This window comes from Harpia harpyja, chromosome 4 (genome assembly GCF_026419915.1).
Source record: "Harpia harpyja isolate bHarHar1 chromosome 4, bHarHar1 primary haplotype, whole genome shotgun sequence".
NCBI classification, from domain to species: Eukaryota; Metazoa; Chordata; class Aves; order Accipitriformes; family Accipitridae; genus Harpia; species Harpia harpyja.
Genome location: NC_068943.1, coordinates 68,451,207 through 68,475,993, shown reverse-complemented (window position 1 = coordinate 68,475,993; position 24,787 = coordinate 68,451,207). Strand labels below are relative to the sequence as shown.

At 41.8% G+C, this 24,787-nt stretch overlaps 1 protein-coding gene across 3 annotated transcripts in view; it reads left to right on the top strand.

The window, feature by feature from the left end:
- Window positions 1-13,695: 13,695 nt before the first annotated feature.
- The window catches only part of SYNJ2 (synaptojanin 2), a 72,851-nt gene continuing 61,759 nt past the window's right edge, over window positions 13,696-24,787 (top strand). For 2 of the 3 annotated variants that reach the window (XM_052784630.1, XM_052784629.1), the window contains exons 1-2: window positions 13,696-14,453; window positions 24,671-24,757. In XM_052784630.1, coding sequence (XP_052640590.1) covers window positions 14,333-14,453; window positions 24,671-24,757 — 208 coding nt within the window. In that variant the 5' untranslated portion in view covers window positions 13,696-14,332. Of the gene's footprint in view, window positions 14,454-24,670; window positions 24,758-24,787 lie in introns of those variants that run through there. The other variant, XM_052784631.1, reaches the window with a different exon arrangement.

Below are 24,787 nucleotides of genomic sequence, written 5' to 3'. Positions count from 1 at the left end.
AGATTTGTCCAAAGGTTAGAAGCAATGAGAGAAGGGGCAGCGGTTAAGTTAATTTTGTTAAGCTGTTGGGTCCCTGCCAGAAGTAACTACACTTTGGAACTCTTACGCGCTTTCAATCATAACATGCCTCTTAGGAAAAACACCTCTGTGCTGGATCAGTGAAACTTGGCCCTGAACCTAGTGTTGTGGAGTCAGTGGGCTGTGCAGTCCCATTTACATGAAGGAGTGACCAACAGGAAGGCTGCGTCTGTAAACATGGCACTGAGCTTAGGGGAGGAAGAGCACATCTAAACCAAAGCAGGTCATGTGGCCTGGGAGTGAAACACAGCTGCCTGGCGGTGTCTGGCCAAGGGAGCGTGCTGTGGTCTGATGTTTAGAGTGTCTCACTGTTTCTTCAGACTTGTTCCTGCCCATGAACAATGTCTGCCCTGAACTAGGAAAGACCAGAGCAATACGAAAGCAAGCACCAGGCGAGCTCTGCAGAAACAGAATTTCTACATGTGTGGTTTCAGTAAATTAACCTGCTCTGAATGTACACGATTTTTTCCTATAGGCTTCCTTGCAGGAAATGTTAGTGCAGGGATGGATAGACAAGTATTTTTACCTTTTGCTGTGAAAGACCTGTACCAGGATGTGTGAGTATTCTCTCTATATTTTACCGATAGGGAAACTGAGGGACAAATGAATTGTCACATGCCAAGAAGGTAGGAGGGCTGAGAATGGAACCCAACTGCTAATTCTGAGGAAGGAATTTGATGCTGAAATTCAGCTATGTTCAAAACCGCAATCCCCAACCCCTACCCAGCTTCCTTCTCCTCCCTTGAGCTGCCCCCTGCCTCCCCAGCCCCTTCAGCTGATGCTTAACTCCAGAGCTCCTGACAGTTTGCAATGGTAAAGTTTCTGGTACATGCAAGAAGTACCTGTTAAATTGCTTGTCATAGCATCCACCCACATCCACCTGCAATTATATGATGCCTCATTGACTAATGAATTTGGTCACCCACAGGAGACTTGAAAATAGTGGGACAGCAGCCTGGAGTTTACAGAATAGGAACTGTGAAGAGCGCACATTCATGCTTTCTGTACCAAAGGAGAGGATAAAGGGACTGAAAAACAGGAGGACCTTGACAAATTGAAAGGCAAGCTTTTTCTTTGTGACCATTTATAGTAGAATATCAGAAGAAAATCAGTCTGTTTAAAAAAACAAACAAAAAAACCAACAAAAAAAACCAACCCAAAAATGACAGTTGTAGATGAAACAGGGTGCTGAACATAATAGGGTACTTCTAATGCAGAAGCTAAATACTTATCAGGCTTCTTTCAGATCTGTAATTACATCAAGATAACTAGATTAGATTAGTTTAGGTACTAGCTGTTGTACTTTATAGCTCTTTGTATACAAGAGCGGTAGCAGCTTCTAGGACTATGAATTGTCTTTGGAAAATAATAATGTTAAAATAGTTAGCAAATAATATTGCAGTATCAAACACAAAACACCAAGTCTTTGTAATATTTGTAAATCTAGATTGACAGAAGTTCATCTCTTAATCCTATTAAATGCTTTATTATGCTTACTTCTCTGCTTTACAGTTTGGGAGAAGAGTATCTTCCTGCTCCCATATGATCCTCTGATATTGCCTGCTCATCTAGACCTTTCTGGACCCATCAAAATTTATTGCACACCTAACGTAAATTGCACTGTATTCACTTTGTTGACAACTCTGAGACCCTGTGTCTCCTGCTAGGGTGGGAGAATGTCATTGCTAGTGTGTTGTTGCCATTCTGTAAGACTGTCTGGAGGACTTTGGCTAGGATGTCATCGCCTTATGATACTACCAGCACTCACAACTATACTAGGAATCTGAAATATCTTTTGTCAAAGCCCCTTAAAATGTTTATGTGAAAATCCCATCTTTTTTTCTTTTTTAAACCTGCTACTATAATTTCCAATGACATGATGGAAACACAGACCTTCAGAAGCCCAAAACAAGAGGGTTCCACTGTTCATCCAATGTTCATCTATTTATATTTATTTTATTATTTTTAATCAAATTCTTTCCAGGCCAGACACAGGATCTTGTCAGATTTGTTGCATCCAATAATATAATGATTCACCAAATGCCAAAGGGGAAGGTGCCTCAAAAATGAAGGCCATATAGGGGTGAGGGACAGTTTTCTAATTGTTGACTAGTTCCTGACTAGTTGACTACTATTTTTAAGCTCAGTAAAGATTTTGTTTAAAAATGCAAAACCTGGAAGAGAATTTAATAGTTAAACATAGCATCTGTTGCAATATAGTAGCAAAATGTAAAATAGGCTGCTTGCTGTTAGGATGGAGCTGCTGAGCTTGACATTGCCCCAGAAGGTTCCCATCTGATAGTACTCACAAGGACGGCACCACTCAGGATTTGTTATGTCTGCAAAGAAAGTTGAGAAGTAAGGAAACTCTTCATTTGTCTGCCCTGTTTAAGTAGTGACACTTTTCTGGCTGGTTCCAAATCGCACCTACCAAACTTACAGCAAGGACTCTTTCTTTTTTGTTTCCAAGACAAAACTTCGGGAAGGAGGTAGGTGTAGAACACTTCTTCCCTAGTATAAGCATGTTTATGCTTACTTGGCAATAGATAAACTTTACTGGGGAAGAACTAGTGCCAGTCTTATAAACACAGGCTTAACGCTTGGCAGAAAGAAAACCACAGTAAAAAAACCTGCAAACAAACAAAACCACAATGCAAGTGTTTATGAAAGTCTTCCAAAATTTAAACCAAATTTGCAATCAGTAAAAGGAGATTATTATCCAAAGACTGCTATACTGTAAAATAAGTCTGCAGCATGGCTGCAGGAGTTGGGATCTATTCGAATGTGGTGTAAAATCAGCATGAGAAAAGGGCAACTTGAAGGGACTGCAGTAGTTTCAGAGGGGATTGAGGGTCTGCTCCTAAAACAAGAGCTGAGTTCAGAAAAGCTGTGTTTGTAGGTGCTGTCTGGCACAGCTCCCCTTTGAGTGAGCTGCTAGGTTTATATTGTAATTATCTAGTGTTAGTATCCAATAAAAATTACTAGTGGCCTTAAGTCATTTTTTAACAGTAGAATAAAACAGCCCTTCCTGAAGGGGATTGTGTGTCACAGGGAGAAAAACAAAACCCAACCAACAAGTAAACACCGTATTGGGTGTTTGCAATGGAACTTGTGCCAATAGCTGCAGCTGTGTAGACAGCACTGCAGAATTGTGCATGGTCTCTGGGCTGTGCTTCTCACTGCTGTGGAGCCAGAAAGCAGTAATCAGCTCAGGTCCACTGCTGAACCCTGGGTGGCTCCAGGTCTATGTGCAGCACACAGGTCTGGTGATAAACCCTTCTACAGCATGGAGAAAGACAAGACAGATGTGCACCACCGCTGTCTGCTTCCTCCTCAATCCCAGGATGCAGTGACACCTTGGCTGGTCCTGTGTGAAGCCAGCTAAGATCTTACAAAACATACTGCTTCTGCTCTGTGCCTTGCAAGAGGCTTTACTAGACAGCTGATGGCCCTGAAGGCACAGAGAGGGTGTGAGCGTAGCTGCCTTCTGGCATAGGGAGTAAACAGCCCTAGAAATCTGCCCCAGGATACCTTACAGTTTTTTACTGTGGGACCAGCACTAAACAACAGTTCAACTGCAGATGATCATAAAAAAAAATTAATCTAATAACTCTAGTCAGCATGCATAGATCTGTCTCTTAAGGCAGGAGGTTGCCCAACAGTAGTCATTTTATAATGGTTTCTCTGCAATATGTTGTATCCTGGCCCATCCAGGACTTCTCTTCCTTTATCAGGGCAGCCTTCTGAGCAGCAGCTTCCAGGATTAAACTGATTTTGGTTACTTTGTCTTCAAAGAGGCATTTTTAAGCTCACAGAGCATCTCTGCTTTTATTCAGGCATGCTATGAACTCTGTGCATCAGTGTTTCCATGTGGAAAAGATCTGCACAAGTTCTGGCCCTTCCATGTACTTTGCAATAAATCTCCAGGACCAAAGTCTATTTCAAATTTCTGGAAGGAGTAAAGAGAGAATTCAGCTGAACTCCTACCAAAATATGCAGGGAATATTATTCAAGATAGCTACTCTGTAAGAAAAGCACAGGAAAGCTGTCATTGCACCCATCTTTTTTAAAAGACACAGGAAGCGATTGCAGGGATAACCAAGCAGTAGCTCCCTGTATGCATCAGGATCACTAATAACAGAAACTAACCGTCAGCAGACCAACTGGGCAAAAAGCATCAGAGAACAGAGAAGGGAGGGGTAGGGACAAAGAAGAGGAAGGGTAATGGCAGTGTAAGGAACAGAAAAAAAAAAGTCAGTGACGAGGGCAGCAAGGAAGGCAATCCAAAGAGCTAATGAAGTAGAGGTAATGAAAAAAGTAGCAAACAGACATTGCATGAGGTGAACGATAGTGGACCGGGTGCCTGACAGAAGCAGGGCCGTTTTACTTTTGCCATGTGGCTCAAACAGAGGGGAAGACATGAACATTGGTGCCACATTCCAGCCAACCCTGCCCCCTCCAAAGTTTGTTTTACATGGCACTGTAATTCTCACACCCCAGGAGCTGGCTTCCCCCCAATCCACAGCTTTGCTGAGCTTTTCCAACCACACCCACACACAGCCTTTCCACCCCCCCACCACCCCCCCGCTTTACTAAACTGCTGAGATTATTTTGGCTTGCCCACACTCTGTACTCACCCCTTCCCACGCACACCAGCCTGCCCAGGTCACTGGTACTACTGGGGTACCTGTAATGGTAGCTGGTACCAAAAGCAAGGAAATATCCTAGGAATAGAATGCAGACTACAGGGAGAGATGGTTTTTCACCTCCCTTCCACCCTGATAATTTTTAAGCTCCCCTGTCCCCCAGCTTGGAGAAAAAAAATATAATAGGCTGCAAGTGAATTCAGCTCTAATTCCTGCAACTTTCAATCAGCAGGGCCAGTGAGCCCTAGGCTAGCCTACTCCCTTATACAGACTAATCATTTCTGCTATGTATGCCATGACCAGTCCCCAGACTAGCAGGGATTGCATGATGGCTACAGACACAGTGAAATCTAAACCACCTGCATCCTGTATCATTCTTAATCACCCTCAAACTCCCATAATAGTTTATATGTTAATAGTGGACATGGCACAAGTTAGAAGTACAAGCAATTCTTTTTGTAAAAGCAATGCAAAATCTTGCTTTAGTGAAGCAGAATGGCACACCTAAATAAACAAGTCAAATTGTCAAAAAACAAATACTGACGAGCAAGCAGAATGAAAGCCTACCTATACTTACTTGTACATACACATTGTCCACGGATTTAATTGGTACATTAAGAATAATGTAACATACCGAAACGGTTGTTCAAATAACCTCAAACCATGGTATTTCCTCAGGCCTTCTCTTTTCTGGTCTGTTCCTCTCATTCGCACACTCTGTGCTATTTTGTCAGCTACCCCTTTACAGCAGCACTGACAGAGAGAACACCTCATTCTATAGTCCTCCTTTCCTTGCAAGAAAAAACATATGTTATTCATTCCGCATTCACCCTGAATTATGGGGCTGTGAAATAGCTTGACTCTTTATCTAGTTTGCTCTATTTTACTGTTTTAGTTTTTCTTTACCCTTGTCCAGTTCATGGCTGGTGGTGTACTGAGGAACTCCATTAACTATTCTGATTTGAACTAGTTCATATTCACTGTCTTTTCAAACTATTCGGTCTAAGTCATCTTGTCATAAAGCTGCTGAGAAAGAGAAGAACACCTAAGCTTTATCACCCAATGCCATTTCTACAAGATCTTTCAAAATTTACAAAAAACAGTTAAAAAAAACCCAAACCCTCAGTCTTCCATGTAAATGAATATGTTCTCCCTCCTTCATGGGAATGTGTTATTACACTGCCTCTTGCTCCCCTTGCTCTTTGGTCTGAAACCCCTCTAAATCTGAAAATTCATGGACAGGGCTTTTTAAAGCATGAGGAGACATAATACCACAAAGCATCTGTTTATGAAATGAAATTAAAGAAACAAGCCTAACTTCAATTTAAAAGCACTACATGTGTTGTACTGGACACAACTAAAATGGGAAACGTGTTGATGTGATAATAGAAGAGCAAATCTATGCATGCAAGACAATTTGGGTTGCTTTGAGAGGGTGACTGAATACATGGCTTTTTTCTACGTGGGTTAGTAACTGGCATACAACCAGTGGTCCATTATCAAAGGTACTAGCTAGAAATTCTGTATCTCAAGAAAGATGCAGCAAATAAATCCTAAACCTTACACCTAGGAAATGTTTCCCATGGAACTTATACATGAGAACTGGGGTTCTGGCTTATATTTAAGATTTGGGAGAAATTAACCTACTCATTACAGAGATAGAAGGCTCCTTTTTTTAGTAGTTGGGGGGTGGTGGTACTGGTTGCTAGATAGCTGTTGTGTTCTACCAGGTTAATGGCACAGACCACTACTGCCACACACTGTGTTTAAAGCAGTTTTAAAGACCTATGAGATCTTTCTGAAGAAAAGTAGGAAAAAGTAAAATTCTGATAATACATTGAATTACACAAGGACAGACTTGAGTTCAATAAGCTTTAAACAAATTAACATTAATTACAGTTATGAATTGAGCATGGAAACTCCATTCTCCTTGCCTTCTCTTCCCACCCCTCATTTTTAAGTGCCTCATTATAGGTCTCATCTACTTCATGTGCTCCTTTTTTCTCCTGTGTATTCTGTATTACCCAATAGGACAAAATAACTAATAGAAGAATCTTTAACAGAACTAATTTACAAATTAATCATAGTAAGAGGGATCAGAAGCTAACATTTTCCTCAATAAATAAAGTGTACTGCACCAACAAAATTATCCATATATATATGAAACCCTGCTGTGATTTGACTGACTGCATTTTCTCCTCAATTTTCCAATTTTTGTACAACTTGGTTAGTCTAAAAAATACAAGGGTAGTTTTTGTTCTTTTAAACTATTTAGCTTTTGGGTTCATTTTTGGTATTATAATCAGCTTGCTGTTGTATTCTGGCATTTTCTACCCTTATATTCATCTGTGTCTGTCTGGCTATAACATCTCAACAGACAATGAAACTCACAGATTCTGAACAACCAAAAACTCTATTCTTCCTTCTTACAAATATGGAGTATCAACAGAATAGTTCAATTCTTATTTAAGAATTAAGAATGACTTTGGTGCACTGAGCAGTCTCTTCCAGTACACTGTCTGTGACAATGGTAGCCACTATACACTAGAGAAATGCCACAACAGGCAATCTGGGATTGCCTCTTTCTGGAGTTTTCTTCATGGTTGATTCATGGCCAAGAGGAAGGCCTTTTTTGCCGCCTCATCAAAACCATATCCCTTGATATGGGGTAATCATGAAACCCTGCTTTCACTGTTGATGTTAAACAAACAGAGGTGTGCACAATTTGTCAGAAGAAAAGGCATGTGCTCACTGAGAAAAACTGCCAACATACATGCTGCATCTGTGTCTGTGTGGATATTAAGCAGTCCACTTTAAATTTGAACTTTCTATTTTATTAAGTATATTGGTTTTCCTGTCAGGAGTTCCAGAAAATTAGGCAAGAAGCAGTGGAAAACTCTGTGGCTTCCTAGTCCTTTGAACACAAGAGGAGAATACCTACAACTAATCATAAGCATGTCAGTCTGGAAGAAAGAATAAAAATTTTATCTGGTTGTCTGGTCACTATTACTGCCTAAATACACGCTGTTTGACGAATGCTGCTCATCTCCACATAGTTTTGGGATGAAGAAAGTTAAGCTTTAAAACAGCTGCTGTTACTGAAAATAGTCTCTTAATAAGAAAAGGCTAGTATCTGTGAATGCAGTCAATCTGCCTCTCTAGATAGATTTCTTTCATTTAGCACACACACACACAGTTAGAATATAAGTGGAACAGGAGGTGAGAAATTCCACTGACCTCCCAACAACACTTCAAAAGCAGTTTTTCATTAGCAGCATTTATAAAACAGCACTCCACCAGAGCATCTCAGCCACTTCTGGTACACATTCAGAGCCTGAATTCACAGCCCAATCTTCTGCCAATCTGGAGCTACAGCCTGCAGCCAGATAGGCCCTGACTAAGTCTGAACCTAAAGCCAGTTAGTTTCCAGTCCAACCGCCTTTAGCAGCTGAACCTCCACTGTTTATTCACTGGAGAAGTCTCACCCAAGCAAGGAGCTGTGAGATTTAGGCTACTGATAAAGTTAGGCATATATTTTAGTATCCTGCTGAACTGGAAGCTCAGGTCTGCTTTGTTAACCCACTGTTGTGGTCTAACCCCAGCTGGCAATTAAGTACCACAGAGCTGCTCACTCCCTCCCTCCCCCACAGTGGGATGGGGGAGAGAATTGGGAAAAAAAAAAAGTAAAAGTCATGTTTTACAAAACAAGTGATGCACAGTACAATTGCTCACCACACCACCCACTGACCAATGCCCAGCCAATCCCCAAGCTGCAGCGTCCACCAGCCAACTCCCCCCAGTTTATATACTGGGCATGACATCCCATGGTATGGAATACCCCCTTTGGCTCATTTCATAGAATCATAGAATCATTTAGGTTGGAAAAGACCTTCAAGATCATCGAGTCCAACCATCATCCATGCGCACTAAACCATTTGGGTCAGTTCTCCTTGCTGTGTCCCCTCCCAGCTTCTTGTACACTCCCAGCCTCTGCTGGCAGGGCAGTAGGAGAAGCTGAAAAGTCCTTGACTTAGTATAAACACGGCTTAGCAACAACTAAAACATCAGTGTGTTATCAACATTGTTCTCATCCTAAATCCAAACCACAGCACTATACCAGCTACTAGGAAGAAAATTAACTTTATTCCAGCTGAAACCAGGATACCCACCCCTCTTCCTTCCAAATAATTGGTTAAAGGGTAATACTGACACAGAAATACTAGTATTAAAAGTTTCTTTTCCCTGTTGTAAGGATCACAGCCCCCAAGGGCAAGGAATAAGTGGAGCTCGTCGGGCAAGGTTGTAAACAGGAGTGGAAAGTTGAAAATACTGTCAGTGGCTTCAGCAAAGAAAATGTCTCTGCATCACTCCTTTTACATTCATGGCGAGGTCAAATGTTCTTTGTCAAAATCTAAACACACAAATAAAGCATACTAATTTATCACTTGTGCTTCTTATGCTCCCCAGAGTTATTTTTAAGGAATTGCTGTTGACATTGTTGTGAAACAGTGACCTAGCTCGAAGTATATCAGAATCTCTCTGTAACAAAGTACCAGATGTCTTTTGCACATAAAGTTCTTTACACAGTCAAGACAAGTGTAATAACCAACTAGAATAGAAAGCTCTTCTCTCAATTTCACTGAGTGTAAGAGGTGACATTAAAAACCCACAGTTACTTTCAGAGCAACATTTTGAGCACTTTAGCCTACAAATGTTGCAAATGCTTCTCTGGCAAATTTTAGCCTTAAACAAAAGTTATTATAATATTAACTAGAAAATGTGAAAACAATAAAAGGTTTTGCATATTAGCAGCAGTTACTAGTTGTTTTGAATGTCATGTGCAGGAAAAGCTATGCTGAGGTATTTCCCCTATTTCTTCTTTACTTACTGAAGTCAAAAGTTTCTCATAAAAGGCAAAACCCAAACTGTTTTCAATGACCTTGTGGGCACACACATTTCCTGAGGAATTTGTGACCACTGAAGCTATGTGCAAGTGGCCAGAAATCTCCAGGAAATCCGTCATAAGTAATCTTTTAAATTTCATCTCAGAGCTTTAAAAAAAATTACCATTGCTTCCAGTAGCATAATATTGGACACAGACAGGTATTTTTTGTTTCTACTGTGTATCACCAAAGCATTTTGTACAAGAGTCCCAGATTGCAAAGATCACTCAATAGCACATAAAGACAAACAAGTAATACTACAGGGACATTCACCCATTCTGTGCCCCAAGGTCTAGGATATCAGGTTCACACAGCTCTTCCAGACTGGTAGCAGACAGCTAAGCCCAATACTCTAGCCTTCTCTCCCCGAGTTCTGCTAAAGTCTTTTTTGTAACACCCCTGTTGTTCCTTTTCTGATGCATCTCCAGACAAATATACAATGCCACCTGCTAAGATCAGCATGCAGGACTCTTTTTCATTAAGGCAGTTATCCAGACCCTGTAAACATCCATTACCATGAAGACCTAGGAGCGTGAGTCATTATAATGCATAGCATGCTTCAGAGGTAAACAAGGGGCTGGGCAGGGGAAGGGATTGGAAATGTGAGCCAAAGTGAATAATGACTTGGAAGAAGACAGAAGAGTTCAGAAATTACACTGAGGTGGCTTCTACAGCTGAGGTAACAGCTGAATTTCTAATGATAGCAAAAGAACTGTGCTTAAAAATCTGTATAAACACAGTGTGGACATTATCTCCAACACAATTTATGCCACGGGTGAGTTATCGGGAACTAAACTTTATTTAGTAGCTGAAGGCTGTATCGTCCAACCATGGAGGCCGGCCCTCTAACATATCAGTGCTGCGATTTTGTTTGAACTGCATTTCACATAGTTCTGCAGTCAGCAAACATGAGATCTTAAGGATTCCTCCCCTTCTGACAGGGAGAGAGAAGGATCTCCCTCCCCCTCCTCTAAAGACAGGAGCTGGAAAGAAGTTGGAAAAGAAGTTGGAAGAAGAAAAGGAAAGCAAAGGAACACTACTGCTTACAAGAGCTATTCCACCCTCCAAAATTCTCCCACTATTCTGTGCATGCAGAATAGTAGAGATAGCCCACCAACCTGTTGCTTCTTCTCAGCTGAAGGCAGCAGCGGCAGTGGAAGATCACCTCCCACTATTCAGCTGTGGGAACATTCAGAAAGCAATGCAAAATATCTGTGACTGCTCAGAGGTAGTGAGAGTGATAAAGAACCAAATATGGGAGCATGAAAAAGGGCAAAGAAACTAATATGATGAAACTATCAAGGCAGAAGATTAAAGGAAAGGAAAAATCCACTGAGAAAGGAAGATGACATGAAAAAATGCTAAGGAGTTAATGAGGGTGTATGGCCTGGGTGAAAACAGATGCTGTGGAAGAGGGAATGAGCTCCCCTGAGGGACTCCTCAAATGACTACAGGAATTAATCAGTTTCCATGATACTCACATACAAATGCTCCAGAGCAAGACAGCTAAAGTCCAAATGTCAGCTAAAAGATGATCTGTCTGTCTCAACATTTTCCTGTAAAAATGGACTTTCATGCATTGAATCACAGTCAGTTTGGTTAGATGAAAAGAGTGCCATAAAATAAGGCAAGCAAAACCTTTGCATACCCTCTAATATTTCGAGCAAGGTTCCTATCTGAGCCCTCACTTTGGATGTCATTCTGTATGAAGGAGGTTTGTAAACTGTGTGGCTTTATTTACCATTCCTCTTCACCATTTTCTGATAGTTGCTTTCTCAGCCTTACGTTTCTAAGGTAACTGACCCGTGACACAAAGTCTAATTAACTGACTTACTGCTTTTTCAGTAATCATGACATCACACCTTTAAAAATGCATCTTTCCGTGCTATGGATGTTTTGTAGCCAAAACCCTCTGAAAAGATCTGTTTGTAACAGATTAAAAAGGACTCACTCCCAGAGTCACCTATGGAAGCAGTGCTTTGTCATACACACTGCTAACGGTTTCCAGTTTTCTACCTTCACCTGAGTTTTCCTCTCACATCTTCATCTCCTCATATTGAGTTGCTGAAAAAAATACTAACCCAGGTGCACCAGTCCTTATTCTAGTATTTTGCCCAACAAATCTGACAGTAAGATTTTTATTAACAATCCTAAATTTTGTGTTCTTGTAATTTGCAGTGAAAAGGACTAATGACAAAAACTACTAATGAGTTACAAGCCCAGGCAATAGAGTGACATACCAGTGTCCTCCAAGTGACAGTTTACTCTCATGATGGAGTTTAACGAGCACTATGAAGAATCATTCGTCAAAGGCAAAGATACACAAAAAAGAGTAGTTTGTTGTTGTTGTTGTTGTTGTTATTTTTAAATACATAAGTGCATGATCCAGGGCAACTTTTTAAAATCATATGCAATACAATTGTCTTAGGCAGCTCTGATTGTCTAAATGATACTTGCAGTATTTCATCTCAAGCACTGTTCTCTAGGGAAAGATGTCATGGTGAAAGATGACAAAGATATAAACGGATTCTTGGTCTGCCATTCCCATAGGATAGCTGTAAGAAAGGCATCCCTTTTCTGTTTAAAATTGAGAATGGTTAAATCACACTCTTTCTTACATTCTCTAAAACCCCCCAAATTTTAAGCTGTGTGCTTTCTCACATTTTTCATCCTGGTCACTCAATTTCTACAGTTTCTGGGTCATTTCTTTCACATCACCCAGCACTCTATCTCACCCTACATACTGTATCAAAGATTAGGATCAGGGAAAAGAAAAGAAAAGGAAAAGAAAAGGAAAAAAAAGAAAAGAAAAGAAAAGAAAAGAAAAGAAAAGAAAAGAAAAGAAAAGAAAAGAAAAGAAAAGAAAAGAAAAGAAAAGAAAAGAAAAGAAAAGAAAAGAGAAAAGAAAAGAAAAGAGAAAAGAAAAAGAAACCCTATGCAAACACCAGTCCCACTTTCTCTACCAGATCCTTTCAAAATGCTATCTATTTTAAGAAGGCACCATAAACATACCTAAAGTTAATCTCCTTTTCAAATTACTACTAGTTATAAAACAAATAAAACAAAGGTGTGTGACAGGAAGGCAGTACCTGCTTTTCAGTTTGTTTCCATCACGTTCAACAGGGGCAGGGACTCTTATATGCCACCTGGCAAAGCACAGCCATGACTGATGTCCTCAACGTTAACGTGAGACAGTAATAACAGATGGTAGTTTGGGTACTTTGAGTTTTGCAGTTTTCTCTTCATATAAATGTAAAGTATAATTCTGCCATATTAACAGATTAGAATTGTGCTTGATTTACCTGTGTATGAATAGGACTACACTTTCTGCTAGAAATTACAGCAAATGTTCTCTCACCTGAACACATTTGTGTACCTGTGCCTACCTTCTCAATCCATTATGGCTGAACTCCGGAAAAACTAGCACCTGTACAGTCTCAACAGGGAATTGTCATGGAAATCCTGCAATATCAGAGGAAGAAAAAAAAAAAGCGCACTTTTATATGAAGGAACGCTGCTTTTTAATTACTAGTCAACCTAAAACGTGCGTTGTGCTTTTTACCCGAAACGCTTCATACAAGAACACGCGGGACCGCGCTTTCTCGGCACAGCCGAACCACCCCGTGAACCCCGAAGGCAGCACCCTGCGCAAAGAGCTGCGCTACCCCACTGGGCCGGCGGGAATCGCCTCAGGCAGGCCGGGGCGGCGCGGGAAGCCCGGGCGGCCGCTCCCCACAGGAAGCGGGAAGGAGAGCAGCCTCTCCCAAGGCGAAGCCGGGCAGCAGCCTCCGCCTGCCAGGCGGGCGGGGAAAGCAATTTCGGCGTTTCAAGGCGTTTCACTTATCGCCGGTCCTCCTCCCCTCACGCAGCGCGGCCGCGCGAAGGGCCGTTGGGGGCCCCGCCGCGCTGCCGGGGCTCGACGGCGAGCTTCACCTCAGCCACCGCGGCCCGGACGCGCCGCCGACGGGGTGGGGAGCGGCGCCTTCGGGCGGGGCGGGGCCGGGCCGGGCCGGGTCGGGGGCCCACAGCACCCCGCCGGGCGAGGCAACGCGGCGCGGCCGTTCCGGGCGGTCGCCGCGCCTCCCCTACCCCGCGGGCAGGGCGGGTGGCGGCGCCCCGCCGGCGGCTTGTACCTGTCCCGGAGGAGGAGGAGCCGCCGCAGCCAGGGAGCCAGAGGAACAAAGTTAACTCTGGAAAGTTTACGGGGGACCGTGCGTGGGAAGAGAAAGGCGGAGAGGAAAGGCGAAGGTCGCTTCCGACCCGCAGCCGGGGACTCCCCGAGGAGGAGGCAGTAGCCGTGCCGCGGGGCCGCAGGGGACGGGGAGAAGCGGCAGCCGCAAACTCTCCGCTGCCTTCACCGCTGGGTGCCCCCTCACAGGCACTGGGAGGCCTGCTGAGGTGACCGACTCCCGGAAAGGGGACACGGCCGTCTTCCTTGTCCGCCTCCCTGGGCGTCCTCGCCGCCGGGGAGAAGCCGGCTGCCAGGATCAGGGACCCTGCGCTCGGAGGAGCTCCCGCGGGGGGCGCGGGGCTGCTGGCGGCCCCCCGAGCGCCGCGCTCCGTGCGCTTGAGGAGGCGGAGGCTCGTTCGCCACCCGCGCTGGGGGGTCGCATTCCCCCTTCGCCGGCAGCCCCTGCTCTTTCGTCCCTGCGACCAGCGGCTCCCATGGCTCTGAGCAAAGCGCTGCGGCTGCTGTGGAAGCAGGAGCCGGGGCCGAGCGCCCTGCTGGAGGCGCGCACCCGCCAGGACTGCCTGTTGCTGGAGGCCGGCACAGTGGCGGCGCTCAGTAAGTGCCCCGCGGCGGGCCGGGCCGGGCGGCTTCCCGCGCGGTACCTGTGGGGGTGGCTGTGGCCTGGGGAGGTGGCGTGTCTGTGGGTACGCGTCTGGTGCCTCTGTGGTGCCTGCGGTGCTCGTGTGGTGCCTGCGAAGGGGGGGCGGGGTGCAGTGGCAGCGGCCGATGCCCGGGAGGTTTGGGGCACTTTCCCCTGTGGCGTGGAGAGAGGAAGGGGAGAGAGCAGACCTGGGCCCGGTGGGACACTGACCGTCGGGAACGCGCTCACTTCACTTTAAAACGCGGCCTTCATCCGCCATGGCCCTCCAGGCCTGCCCACTTGCTGCCGTTTTGGGGTGACCCCTGGTGCCCTGCCGCGCATGGTGGGTTGGCCAGCATCTTTTCCCTGTGTGACCCCAGGCCCGATCCATGTCTGACCGGCTCTTTCTCTTCTCTGGATGCCTTTAGCCTCCTCACCAGCGGTCGGGGGGGAAGAAGCAGGAGAGGCCACCCACCTGCCTGGTGATTGTGGGGTCTCAGCACAGGGCACCTTTGCTGTGCAAGACTTGTACTCTATAGTCTTGTATGGGCCTTACTGACTGCAAAGGAGGGTCCAGCTAAAGGGATGGGGCCTGCTACCTCTTGCAGAAGTTTCTGTTCAGCTACATCGGGTGCTAACCACCAGTGTAGACATCCAGTTCACAGCAGAGATTGTTTTGGATGACTGGCTTGAGATTCATGCCCCATAAAGAAAACCTGGCTTCTTGCTGTGGTGCCATGCCTGCCCTTGTGGTTTGCACTGTATGTAGTTACTTGAGCATCTGGCTCTTGCTGGAGGAGCTCAAGTCTCCCCTGGGGCAGTGGAAGTCAAAAACGTGCTCAAGGTTGTCTCATCTTGTGTTTTCATACTTGCCACCCATGAGTTAATGCAATGCTAATGTTGAGGCAGCCACAGAAAAATGAGGTGACTGAGAATGTAAGGAGCAAAAAGTAATGCAGGGGAACTTGTTGTGCTTGTGCTGTGTTCTTAAATTGTTTTGCGTGTAATATGTGTTCCTGCAATCATGCCACTGTTCGCAGTGTTGTAGGAGTCCGTATTCAAGCAGCTCAAAGGAAAACGGGAAGACTTAAGCTGTGAACTTGTTGTAGTAAGAACTGTATATTTGTTGTGGTTTGTACAATGTCAGTCACAATGTCAGCTCAGGATCAGGGCCCACTGAGCTGAATCTTCTGTGATATATGGTGGCAAGACATCCAGACTAAAATGCTAAATTTTCAGGTATTGGGGATTTTGTGAATGAAGAAAGCCAAAAAGGTCTTCAGGTGGCAGCTGATTTTCACGAGAATAGTTCTGATAGTGAAAAAATTTTCACCTGTCATGATAAAGGTCTGTTATTGCCACACTGTGGATTTTTTTTATTTTATTGGAATTTTATATTGTGTGATACTGTGGGGGTTCAGTTTCTTGTTAAAATCATTGGTAATAGTGGACATTAACGTGTTACATTTTTCTAGGTTTTTTTGTATCAGTTTTCAATGAACTGACAAAGTGAAAAGTCTGGTAGTACTGAGCAGCATTTTACTCGCTTTCTCTGATTCAAAAACCTGTTGCATTAAAGCTCTTCACTGATATTAGTGGGTTTTGGTTTGTATTCCATTATTTTGATACAAATCTAAAGCAGCTCCACTACCTAAAGCCAATGTGCATGAATAAAATTGAGAGACCAGTATTCATATAGTGACCCCAAGCCATTTGTATGACTAGTAGTTGGAAAGATTATTTGCAGTCTCACTAATTAAGGGAATCATCAATTTACAATAGATTTTTCTCCCTCGGTGATGCTGTCCTCCATTTGAATTGTTATAGCTAAAAATGATTACAGAATTTATATAGTCTTCTAAAACATGTTAGAAGAATTTTGAAGTAGTGATCTGTATGGTGGCTAGTAAAACCTGTTTGCCATGCCTTTTGAAAGTCCAGTGTTACCTCTTGAGATAACTGTAATCGTGCATGTGTTGGCATCCAGCCCATTCCGTGTTAATAGCTTTGTCATTTTATTTCATTTTTCTCTTTTCCTACCTGGGTTGGTTCCTGTATCGTAGGAAAAGCTAGTTTATCTAGTTGAGCTAGTTTAGTTTCTTTTGTTTATGCAGCAAAGGACCAGAAAAGGAGGGAAAACCAGCAGTAGGTACTGTGATGGTAAATTCACAAGAATTGTGAAGAGGAAGCTCCACAGCCAGGGTGGTAACAGAAACAACATTAATTCTGTTTTGTTTGACTGGCCTTTAGGTTGTTACTAACCACAGAACACTTTAGTGGAAGGTTAATGCTTTGTATTATGTGTGGTTTCAGATATACTAGCCCTGGGATTGTGTTAATTTTGGCTTCTCTGTCTAATTTTCCTTTTCTAAAACGAAGTTTTTAAAAAATTTCATGCCTGTGGTGACGAGGAGTTATTCAGCTGTGCCTTATGCAAAATTCCACACTAAATAAAAGCAGATATGTATACCTGAAGCATTTAACTTGTAGAACAGTTTATGCAGTTTTGCTATAGCAGCCTTGTATCAATAGAGCTGTAGTGAGGAATAATCATGGATGGACAACGAAGGCCTGAGAGCAAATTTTAGTCATTGTTCATTATTCTTTTTCCATAATTACCAACTGTCTCTTTACCCTTGAACAGGCATGACATAAAGTTCAATTGCTTTTATAATACTTTTCTACTAGAAGAAACTTAAATGTTGAATTTAACCTAGTTCAAGTGGCAGAAGGGAATGAGAATCATCCTAGAAGAAGTGGCATTACAAAAAAGAAGTCTAAAAAATCACACACTTGTATAAATGCATCATCTATACAGGCCATAAACCTCTGGCAAACTCATAATTAAAATACATTTCAAATATGTAAACCAAAAATTTGATAGTGTCTTATGAATGGATGACGTTATACTTTCTTCCTCTCTCGGTACGTTATAACGAACATGATGACAATTTTAGTTGTAAATTGGTTATATTTCAGAATTTCCTTATTTACTTAATTAATACTTTTAACTTGAAAATTATTTACACATTTGATATCGGTAGTGAGAAAGTATTGTGGAGATCTCTAATTGTCTAAGATGTCAGCAATTTATAAAATGAGCATAGTCAGGCTGTAATGGAAACCTAACCTAAGAACCTTTTGGAAAAATTGAGGAATCAAAAATCACAGCAGGCAACCTAGCTACATAGCCCCAAACGCCTTAACTTAATCTGTATAGGAACAATTTTCTGTTCTATCATAAATTAAATAGTATTTTTGAAGATGGGAGTTTTTCTTCCTTTTCTCATGATGTCACTGTAGGGTGGAGGGTAAAACTCACTGTTTTGAATTCAAACGGCAAATTTGCAAGAGGCTTTTTTTGCCACTGGCAACCCTGAAGATTCAGTCCTCTCCAGAAGGATGGGTGACAGCTTGAAACAATTCTTCCAGGAATTCTCTGAACTAGAACATCAATAGATTCTATGGAAGAAACTTAGAGTTATCAAGGACAAAGAAAAATTGTCATTGATTTAGAAGTTTCTGTTTATACAAGAGGGAGTGTAGATACAAATGCTGTTCCTACTTTTAACACATTACAGTTTTGATGCTTTATAGGTGAAGTGAACTGCACAAGGCAGTTCTGAACTGCTGTCAAGGCAGTCACTGAACTAAACTAAGGCTATAGTGCTGAAAATATAGTTATTTAACTTTATTATAGCAGGTAATCTCAGTGAAATGATGTCAACAGGAGTGCTCTGCTATTGAAATTCAGCATAAAAATATGGTTTTTGCAACGGCAGAGCCAAAGGGTGCACAGAAATTTTTTTTTTTTTGTAAACACTTTGATTCTGCAATTGCTTTTATTAAAGGATGTTACAACACCTGTTACAGTGGATCCTAAATTACCATGGTGTTTTGAAAATACTGAAATTCAAAGCTGATACAGTGCATGTTTTTGCAAATATGGCAGAAGTTTTTCCTCCAGACTTTCATCCACAGATCTGGGAAGTAAGCCTTTACTAGAGACAAACTTATATAGAGTTGAGTAAGGTGTGTGTGCACTCCTCAGAGCAGCTCTGTGCCTCCTCTGCGGCTTCAGTTGTAGGTATGTGTGTGGTTCTCTGATGTGGCTGAGTGAAATCAGGGTATAGCCCTGCAGAGAGGGATGCAAAACCAGAAGGTGGCAATTATTTACCTACGTGTCTTTTTTTGTACAGAATGCAGTTTCTGTGCTATATGTACATTCACTTTTTACAATTAGCTTTAGTTTTGTATTTAGGTGGATAAATATGCCGCTGAGTAGGGTATGGAAATCAAACACCAATACTTCTGTAAACATATTGTGAATGTATTTCTGAGCACATACACTATCCAAAACAATAAGCCCTATAGCATGACTTTTTTTACTCTTATGCCAGGATGTTTATATAGCTAATCTCCCTATTCCCTCTGTATTCCTAAAACTTCTTGTTTAAATTAATAAAAAAATCAAATAATCCAATTACAAATTTTTATGAAGTTTTCTGTAATTTAGTGGTGTTTGAACTTTTTCCATTTGTGGATTCCTACAAAACTCGTAGTGGAAGTAATCTACGTAGCAGAAGCTTTGCTTTTCTCGGTTACGCTGGCAATAGGCACTTGCAAACTATGGTTTCTCAGGCTGAAATTCACTGTCATAGGTTATAGGAACAAGTGTGCATTACAGATCCTTTGCTGCTGTTGAAATGGAAATTGAGTACACAGAAGAGGGAAGGTGTATTGGTATAAATGTACAGTGTAGATTACAAGACTTTTTACGTATGCTAGGGAACTGTTAGTGGTTGTGAGGTATAAATTCTGCTTGGTGGTTTATGTCTGTAGTGACTACAAGTTTCTATGTTAATATGTGTAATATATGATGGGAACCACATAAAGATAATGGTCAAGCTCCAGAGAAATGACTTAGGGACTTCTCTTTTATCTTTATGTTCTTGACTGCCTGCAGACCACAGTGCTGGCCAGTAGAAACCTGGTGGGTTTATGAGTCCATTCTTCTTTGGTTGCAAATGAAAATATTCATATATATACATGGAGCTGTGAAAGCATAATCCCTCCCTAGAAACAGAATGTTTTCAATCTAATACAGGAAGCCATCTTTCCAAAATGCCACTATCTTGATTTGTTTGTTGTGTTTTCAACCAGAAATACCACTTTCTAGAAAATTGGTAAATATATTGCTTAACGTTTTGAATTTCCACACTCTCTTAACTCTAACTCTGACCACAGACCTCTTGCCAACACTGTATTTCTTGACCTATATGGTATTTCAGAATACAGTATGACTTGCATAATGCCTGTGTAGCTCGGATTGAATGCGAACAGGAAGATTTTAGTGATGAAAGATAATGAAAATAAATGAAAATACAACAAAGTGCTTTAGACCTGTCTGAGGATGACAGAAATCAGAATTTGGAGGGAAGTTAATTATCTAAACTCATATAATACCAGACATTAGGCATATTTCTAGGTAAGATGCTGATGGCAGTGTATATATGTACATATTTTTCTCACCTGTTTTTCATTCTTTTGTGTATGAAACGTCTGTTTGATATAGATTTGCTTTTTCTGGGGAAAATTCACACCTCTTTCCCCAAAGTGCTAAATGACAGAAATAAATTAAACAAGCTACTGAGACCCCATCACATCAAACCTATGTTTCTATAAGGACTTAGAAATGCTTCAGAATATACACGTATAGTGGTACCTACAGCTAAGCAGGTATCTAAATATTTCCAGAATCAGGCTTAAGGAAGAGGGGAGAGCCAGAATCTGTAACCTGGTCCCAGACTCTTTTCTTCAAGAGCTCTCGAATGTTCAAATTTGAACTATGGTACCTTTCTGCCCTCTCCCTCCGGTCACTGACCTTTCTGGGCACCATATGTTTGAGGGATATGTTGGTTCCTGCTGAAGTCTGGGGGATCGGCCCTACAGAAGGGTTGAATAAAGGAAACTGCGTATGTCTGGCCAGTTCCTGCTAGCTGTTAAATCGAATTTGCAGCTTTTACAAGCAGGAAATCACGCTTGGATAGGCCATGTGGTATATGTACTTACAGGTCTTTTCATGGTGTTTTCCTTTGCTTCTGAAATATTTTACACGTGGAAAAAGATCACTTTTAGTTGAGTCTATTGTAGCTTAGTTTCATTGAATTATTGTGTGCCTCTTGTTTTGCAAGGGTTAAAATTTTGAGCTAACATGCCAACCTTATATATAATTTACATCAGGAGCTTTTACATAATTGATACTAAGAAAAGTGCTTGGGGAATGCAGAGAGTGTGCAGGTCTGTAAAGCTGTTATGAACACGACACAGTTGTGGTAATTATTAGAGGGGTGGATACTCAATTATATGCTTAGTGGAAGGAAAGATTACTAAAAATATTAATGGCAAGGTTTAGTGGAGTTTGGTAATTACTATGTGCACTCTTTAGTACCTGTAGCTATTATTAAGTAGTAAACAAATGCACTATGTATTTGCAAACTTGACTTGTTCCCTAAGTAGAAAACTTTTTTGGGAGTTTCGTCAACTTCTGTAGCAGTATTGTGCATTAACTATATATGTATGTTTGTATGTATGTCGAGCTGTCTGGCTTGAAAAAGGAAGGATTTTACATGTAAGCAGAGTATAGTTAAACATCCAGTCCTTGTCCTAGGTTTTCAAGCAGACCACTCTCGCTGCCTCTGCATTTCAGAGTTTTTATGAAAGCCGTTGCAGAATAAAAACCCTGACTTTGGAACATTTAACAGATAAATGTGGAAATCATTTTCATGTTACTGATTAGAAAAGTGCCATGTATTTGGACGCATCTAGCTGTCAACTGTTGTTGCTAAAACAGTGTTTTCCATGTTGTTGAAACTTGTCAGACATGGTTTATGTTTTTCCTGTTCGTCAACAATCCTTCAGAGTTTCATAGTAATTTTTCCCTTTAACTCTCTTCTTCATCCAGCAAAGGCAGTAGCACATCAGTTAGTCTTGTTCTCTGTCTAGTCACTCTCTTTCTGATTCTGGCTCTTGTGTCCTAGCACTGTTTGCGAATACTCTGGGAGATGTTTCAGATCAGGTTTTGACAGTTATTTGAGATTTCAACATGAAATTTTTAAGATTTATAAAGATTTCTTTTTAATAATAAGATATGAACTTGTCTCAAGGCCTCTGCAATGATGTCCTTGTAAAGTCATACGTTAGTCATCCTTTCTATGGATTGCTTTTTATAATGGTTGTTGGAGATTCCTCCTCCTTATCCCTCACCCCCTCTAAAAAAATTGGCTGGGGTGTGTTAGAAACCACCTAGGACCTCCCAGTGCTGGAGGGGTGACGCCTGTATCCTCACTTGCACACTGGCAAGGCATGGAGCGAGACCACGCCGTGGTGGCTGGAGGCTGTGAGGGATGAAGGAGTCATCCCCACAGTCACGAGGGCCCTTATGGAGGGGGTGCAGTGCGTGGGAGCTGCTGCCTGACCTCCACTGCCTGAGGCCCCTGCCCTGGCCCCCACAAAATGACAGCGGTCACAGTGCATCTCAGGAGTTTCTGCAACACCGAGGAGTATAATGAGACAGCAGTCTTCAAATTCCATCAGTATCTGTAACAAATGGATTTTTTTTTTTTTTTTTTTTTGCCACACAGTTTTGGTCTGTATGCACTAAAATATTCTGGCCTCTCCATTTGCATGACCCACAGGCGTAGCTGTGTCTTTGGCATGTTCCTTCACTCTTGGACTATCCACAGGTGAGGTCTTAGAGCGTGCTCTATCTTTCGAGAGTGCATGGAAACGTCAAGGAAAGAGCACTTTGTCACTTTTTTGGTTTCCGAGTCTAAATTGCTTCAGAGAGCAGAACGAACCCTGTGATAAATAACAGAATCTTGCCATGTGATAGAAGTTATTGGCAAGTTGTTAGGCAGCCAAAAAGAGTGGCAATGCAGCCCAGAGTCCTCCTGGAGCTTTGTGTTCAGAGCCTGCTTCTCCCTTCCAGGCAGCTCTGCTGGTACTGATGCCCCGACTGATGCTACTGTGCAGGCAAATATTCTGTCAAATGGCCTGCCCAGAGTGACGGGGTATTTCTGTACCATTACTGGCAAAACACAGCTATTTGTCTGTGTGTTTGGAAAAGTCCCGTGCCAGGAGCTGATGTGCATGTGATGCCGCTGGCTTGACCTGGGAAACTTCAGTGGCTTCTGTAGGTGCCAGTGTCAGGTGTTTCTTGCTGTTAGTGGCATGAGTTCTGTGTTGTTTATTTCCACACTGAAATAAATTCCTTTCTTTTGGATCATACTCTTACCAGACACTTTAACAGCCAGCTTCCCAACCTGTAATTCTGTTTTGAAGAGTATCACCATGCTTTCAAGGTGTCTTTTAAATGCTTTCAGGGAGTGCCTAGCCTGCAAGTTTGTGAGCTCCTGCATCAGTCTGACATCTAAATCTCTTGCTGTTTCTGTCATTCTCTATTTCTTCCTAAAGGTGGAATATTTGGAGCAAGAATTTTGTTTATGGTTTTTCCTTTTTATTTTAAAGGGAACAAGGATAAGCTTTTAAGGCAGAGAACAGAATTAAGAAAAAAGTCAGTATGTTGTTTCTGTTCTTTTCTACTTAGTGAAGATGCCATGGAAAGTGAAACACCACTTTTTTAACCTCTCTTTTTTTAAATACATAAGGAAGGCTTCACAGGGAGTCTTTTTAAAAAAGCGTAACATTTTTATAGTCTATCTAAACTGTTTTTGCTGAAGTTTTTTTGAAGTGCCAGAGAACTGAGCTTCCAGAGTCTCAGCTCTGAAGAGGTGCTGTTACTGCATATTTATATTGTTACTGTACAGAGGTTTAGTTACCCAATAAAAATCCATCTATCCTCTTTCTGTTGCTTATGTCCTGTTTCACTGGTGTGTGTGGCATCAACATTTTACTAGTTTCTCCTGGTTCACTCAGTGTTTCTAAGAAAGCAGAATAGATAAGTTGTGAAAGTCTGATAGCAAAAAATTAAATCAAGAAAAAATTAACAAGCCTTCCTTATTTGTCATGGGTGCAAAAATTGAGACAAATGTATTTTGATTTCCTTTGGGGGTTGCCTCTGCTAAGGAATTTTGTGAGTGGAATTGTCCTTCCTTTCACTTCAAAATGTCAGTGATATGTGGGGTATTTATTTGTTTACCGTGCTTCTAACTGAGCTACTTGCCTCTTGAGGTTTATAAAGAGAAGTCTGTTTCATTCTTTTCTGTTCTATCATACATTGCAGGCAGCTCTCTTTGTCCTTTATATGCCCGGAGGTTTCAGATTTTTTTAACTGCTGAAGTTTATTAGAAGCATAAGATTGTAAAGTATTAGCTAACCTCTAAAAGTACCACGTTGCTGTCTATCTGTGGTTCGAGAAGTAAATGGACATTTGAGGGTGAAAGCCTGTTTTCCCCATTCATGAGGCCAACCTTACTCCTCATTGGGAAATTTATACAAAACACCGACTTACTCATTCAGGAAGTACTTTGGTTTTACTTTAAAGTAGCCAGTAACAAGTTTGGGCCATGTTCTGGCTTAATATCTAAATGTTCAGTTTATGCCCATTGAAGTCAGTTCTTGCAGAAATATACAAATCTAACATCAGCATCTGACCCTTTATTTTTAATCAGCTAATTCTTACTTCACTAAAATATAAGTTTAATTCCTCTTGAAATCAACATCTGATGTTGTGTCTACATCAAATTATGTTATCTTGCATAAAAAAATTACAATTCTGTCTGAAATGAGACTGTGAGAATCTGGAAGCAGAAACCATCTCTTTTTTGCACATCAAGAAAAGATATAATATATTTTAGCTTATGGCCAAATTATTATTTTTGTTCTTACTTTAGAAAGGTGTGAAGTTTACTTGTGCCTGTATATTCCTTTACTTATTCTGAAACTGATGTGGCATCTGTACCGTAGAATAAGAACATTACTAACAATCATGTTGTTTGGAAAGGTAGTGAGTGCCCTTCTTTCTTCTAGGGTGGTGTGTGGAGAGGCTATGCATTTCTGTCCCATTACTTTTTTATCACTGTGTTCTTACAGCATTTTAACCATACGTTTGTACTGTAGTTTTGTTTACTGTGAAAAATCAACTGGGAAGCATTGGTGTAGGCAATAGCAATCTGAAAATTTTATAAAGACTGGAAAACTAAGGTTTGCTGCCTTTTGTTTTGTTTCTTAGCTCCAGAAGAAAAGGATGCAATTAAAGGGCAATATGAAAAACTCATGGATGCTTATGGCTGCTTAGGAGAGCTTCAGCTTAAATGGGGTAAGTGACCATCTGTATCACTGAGATTAT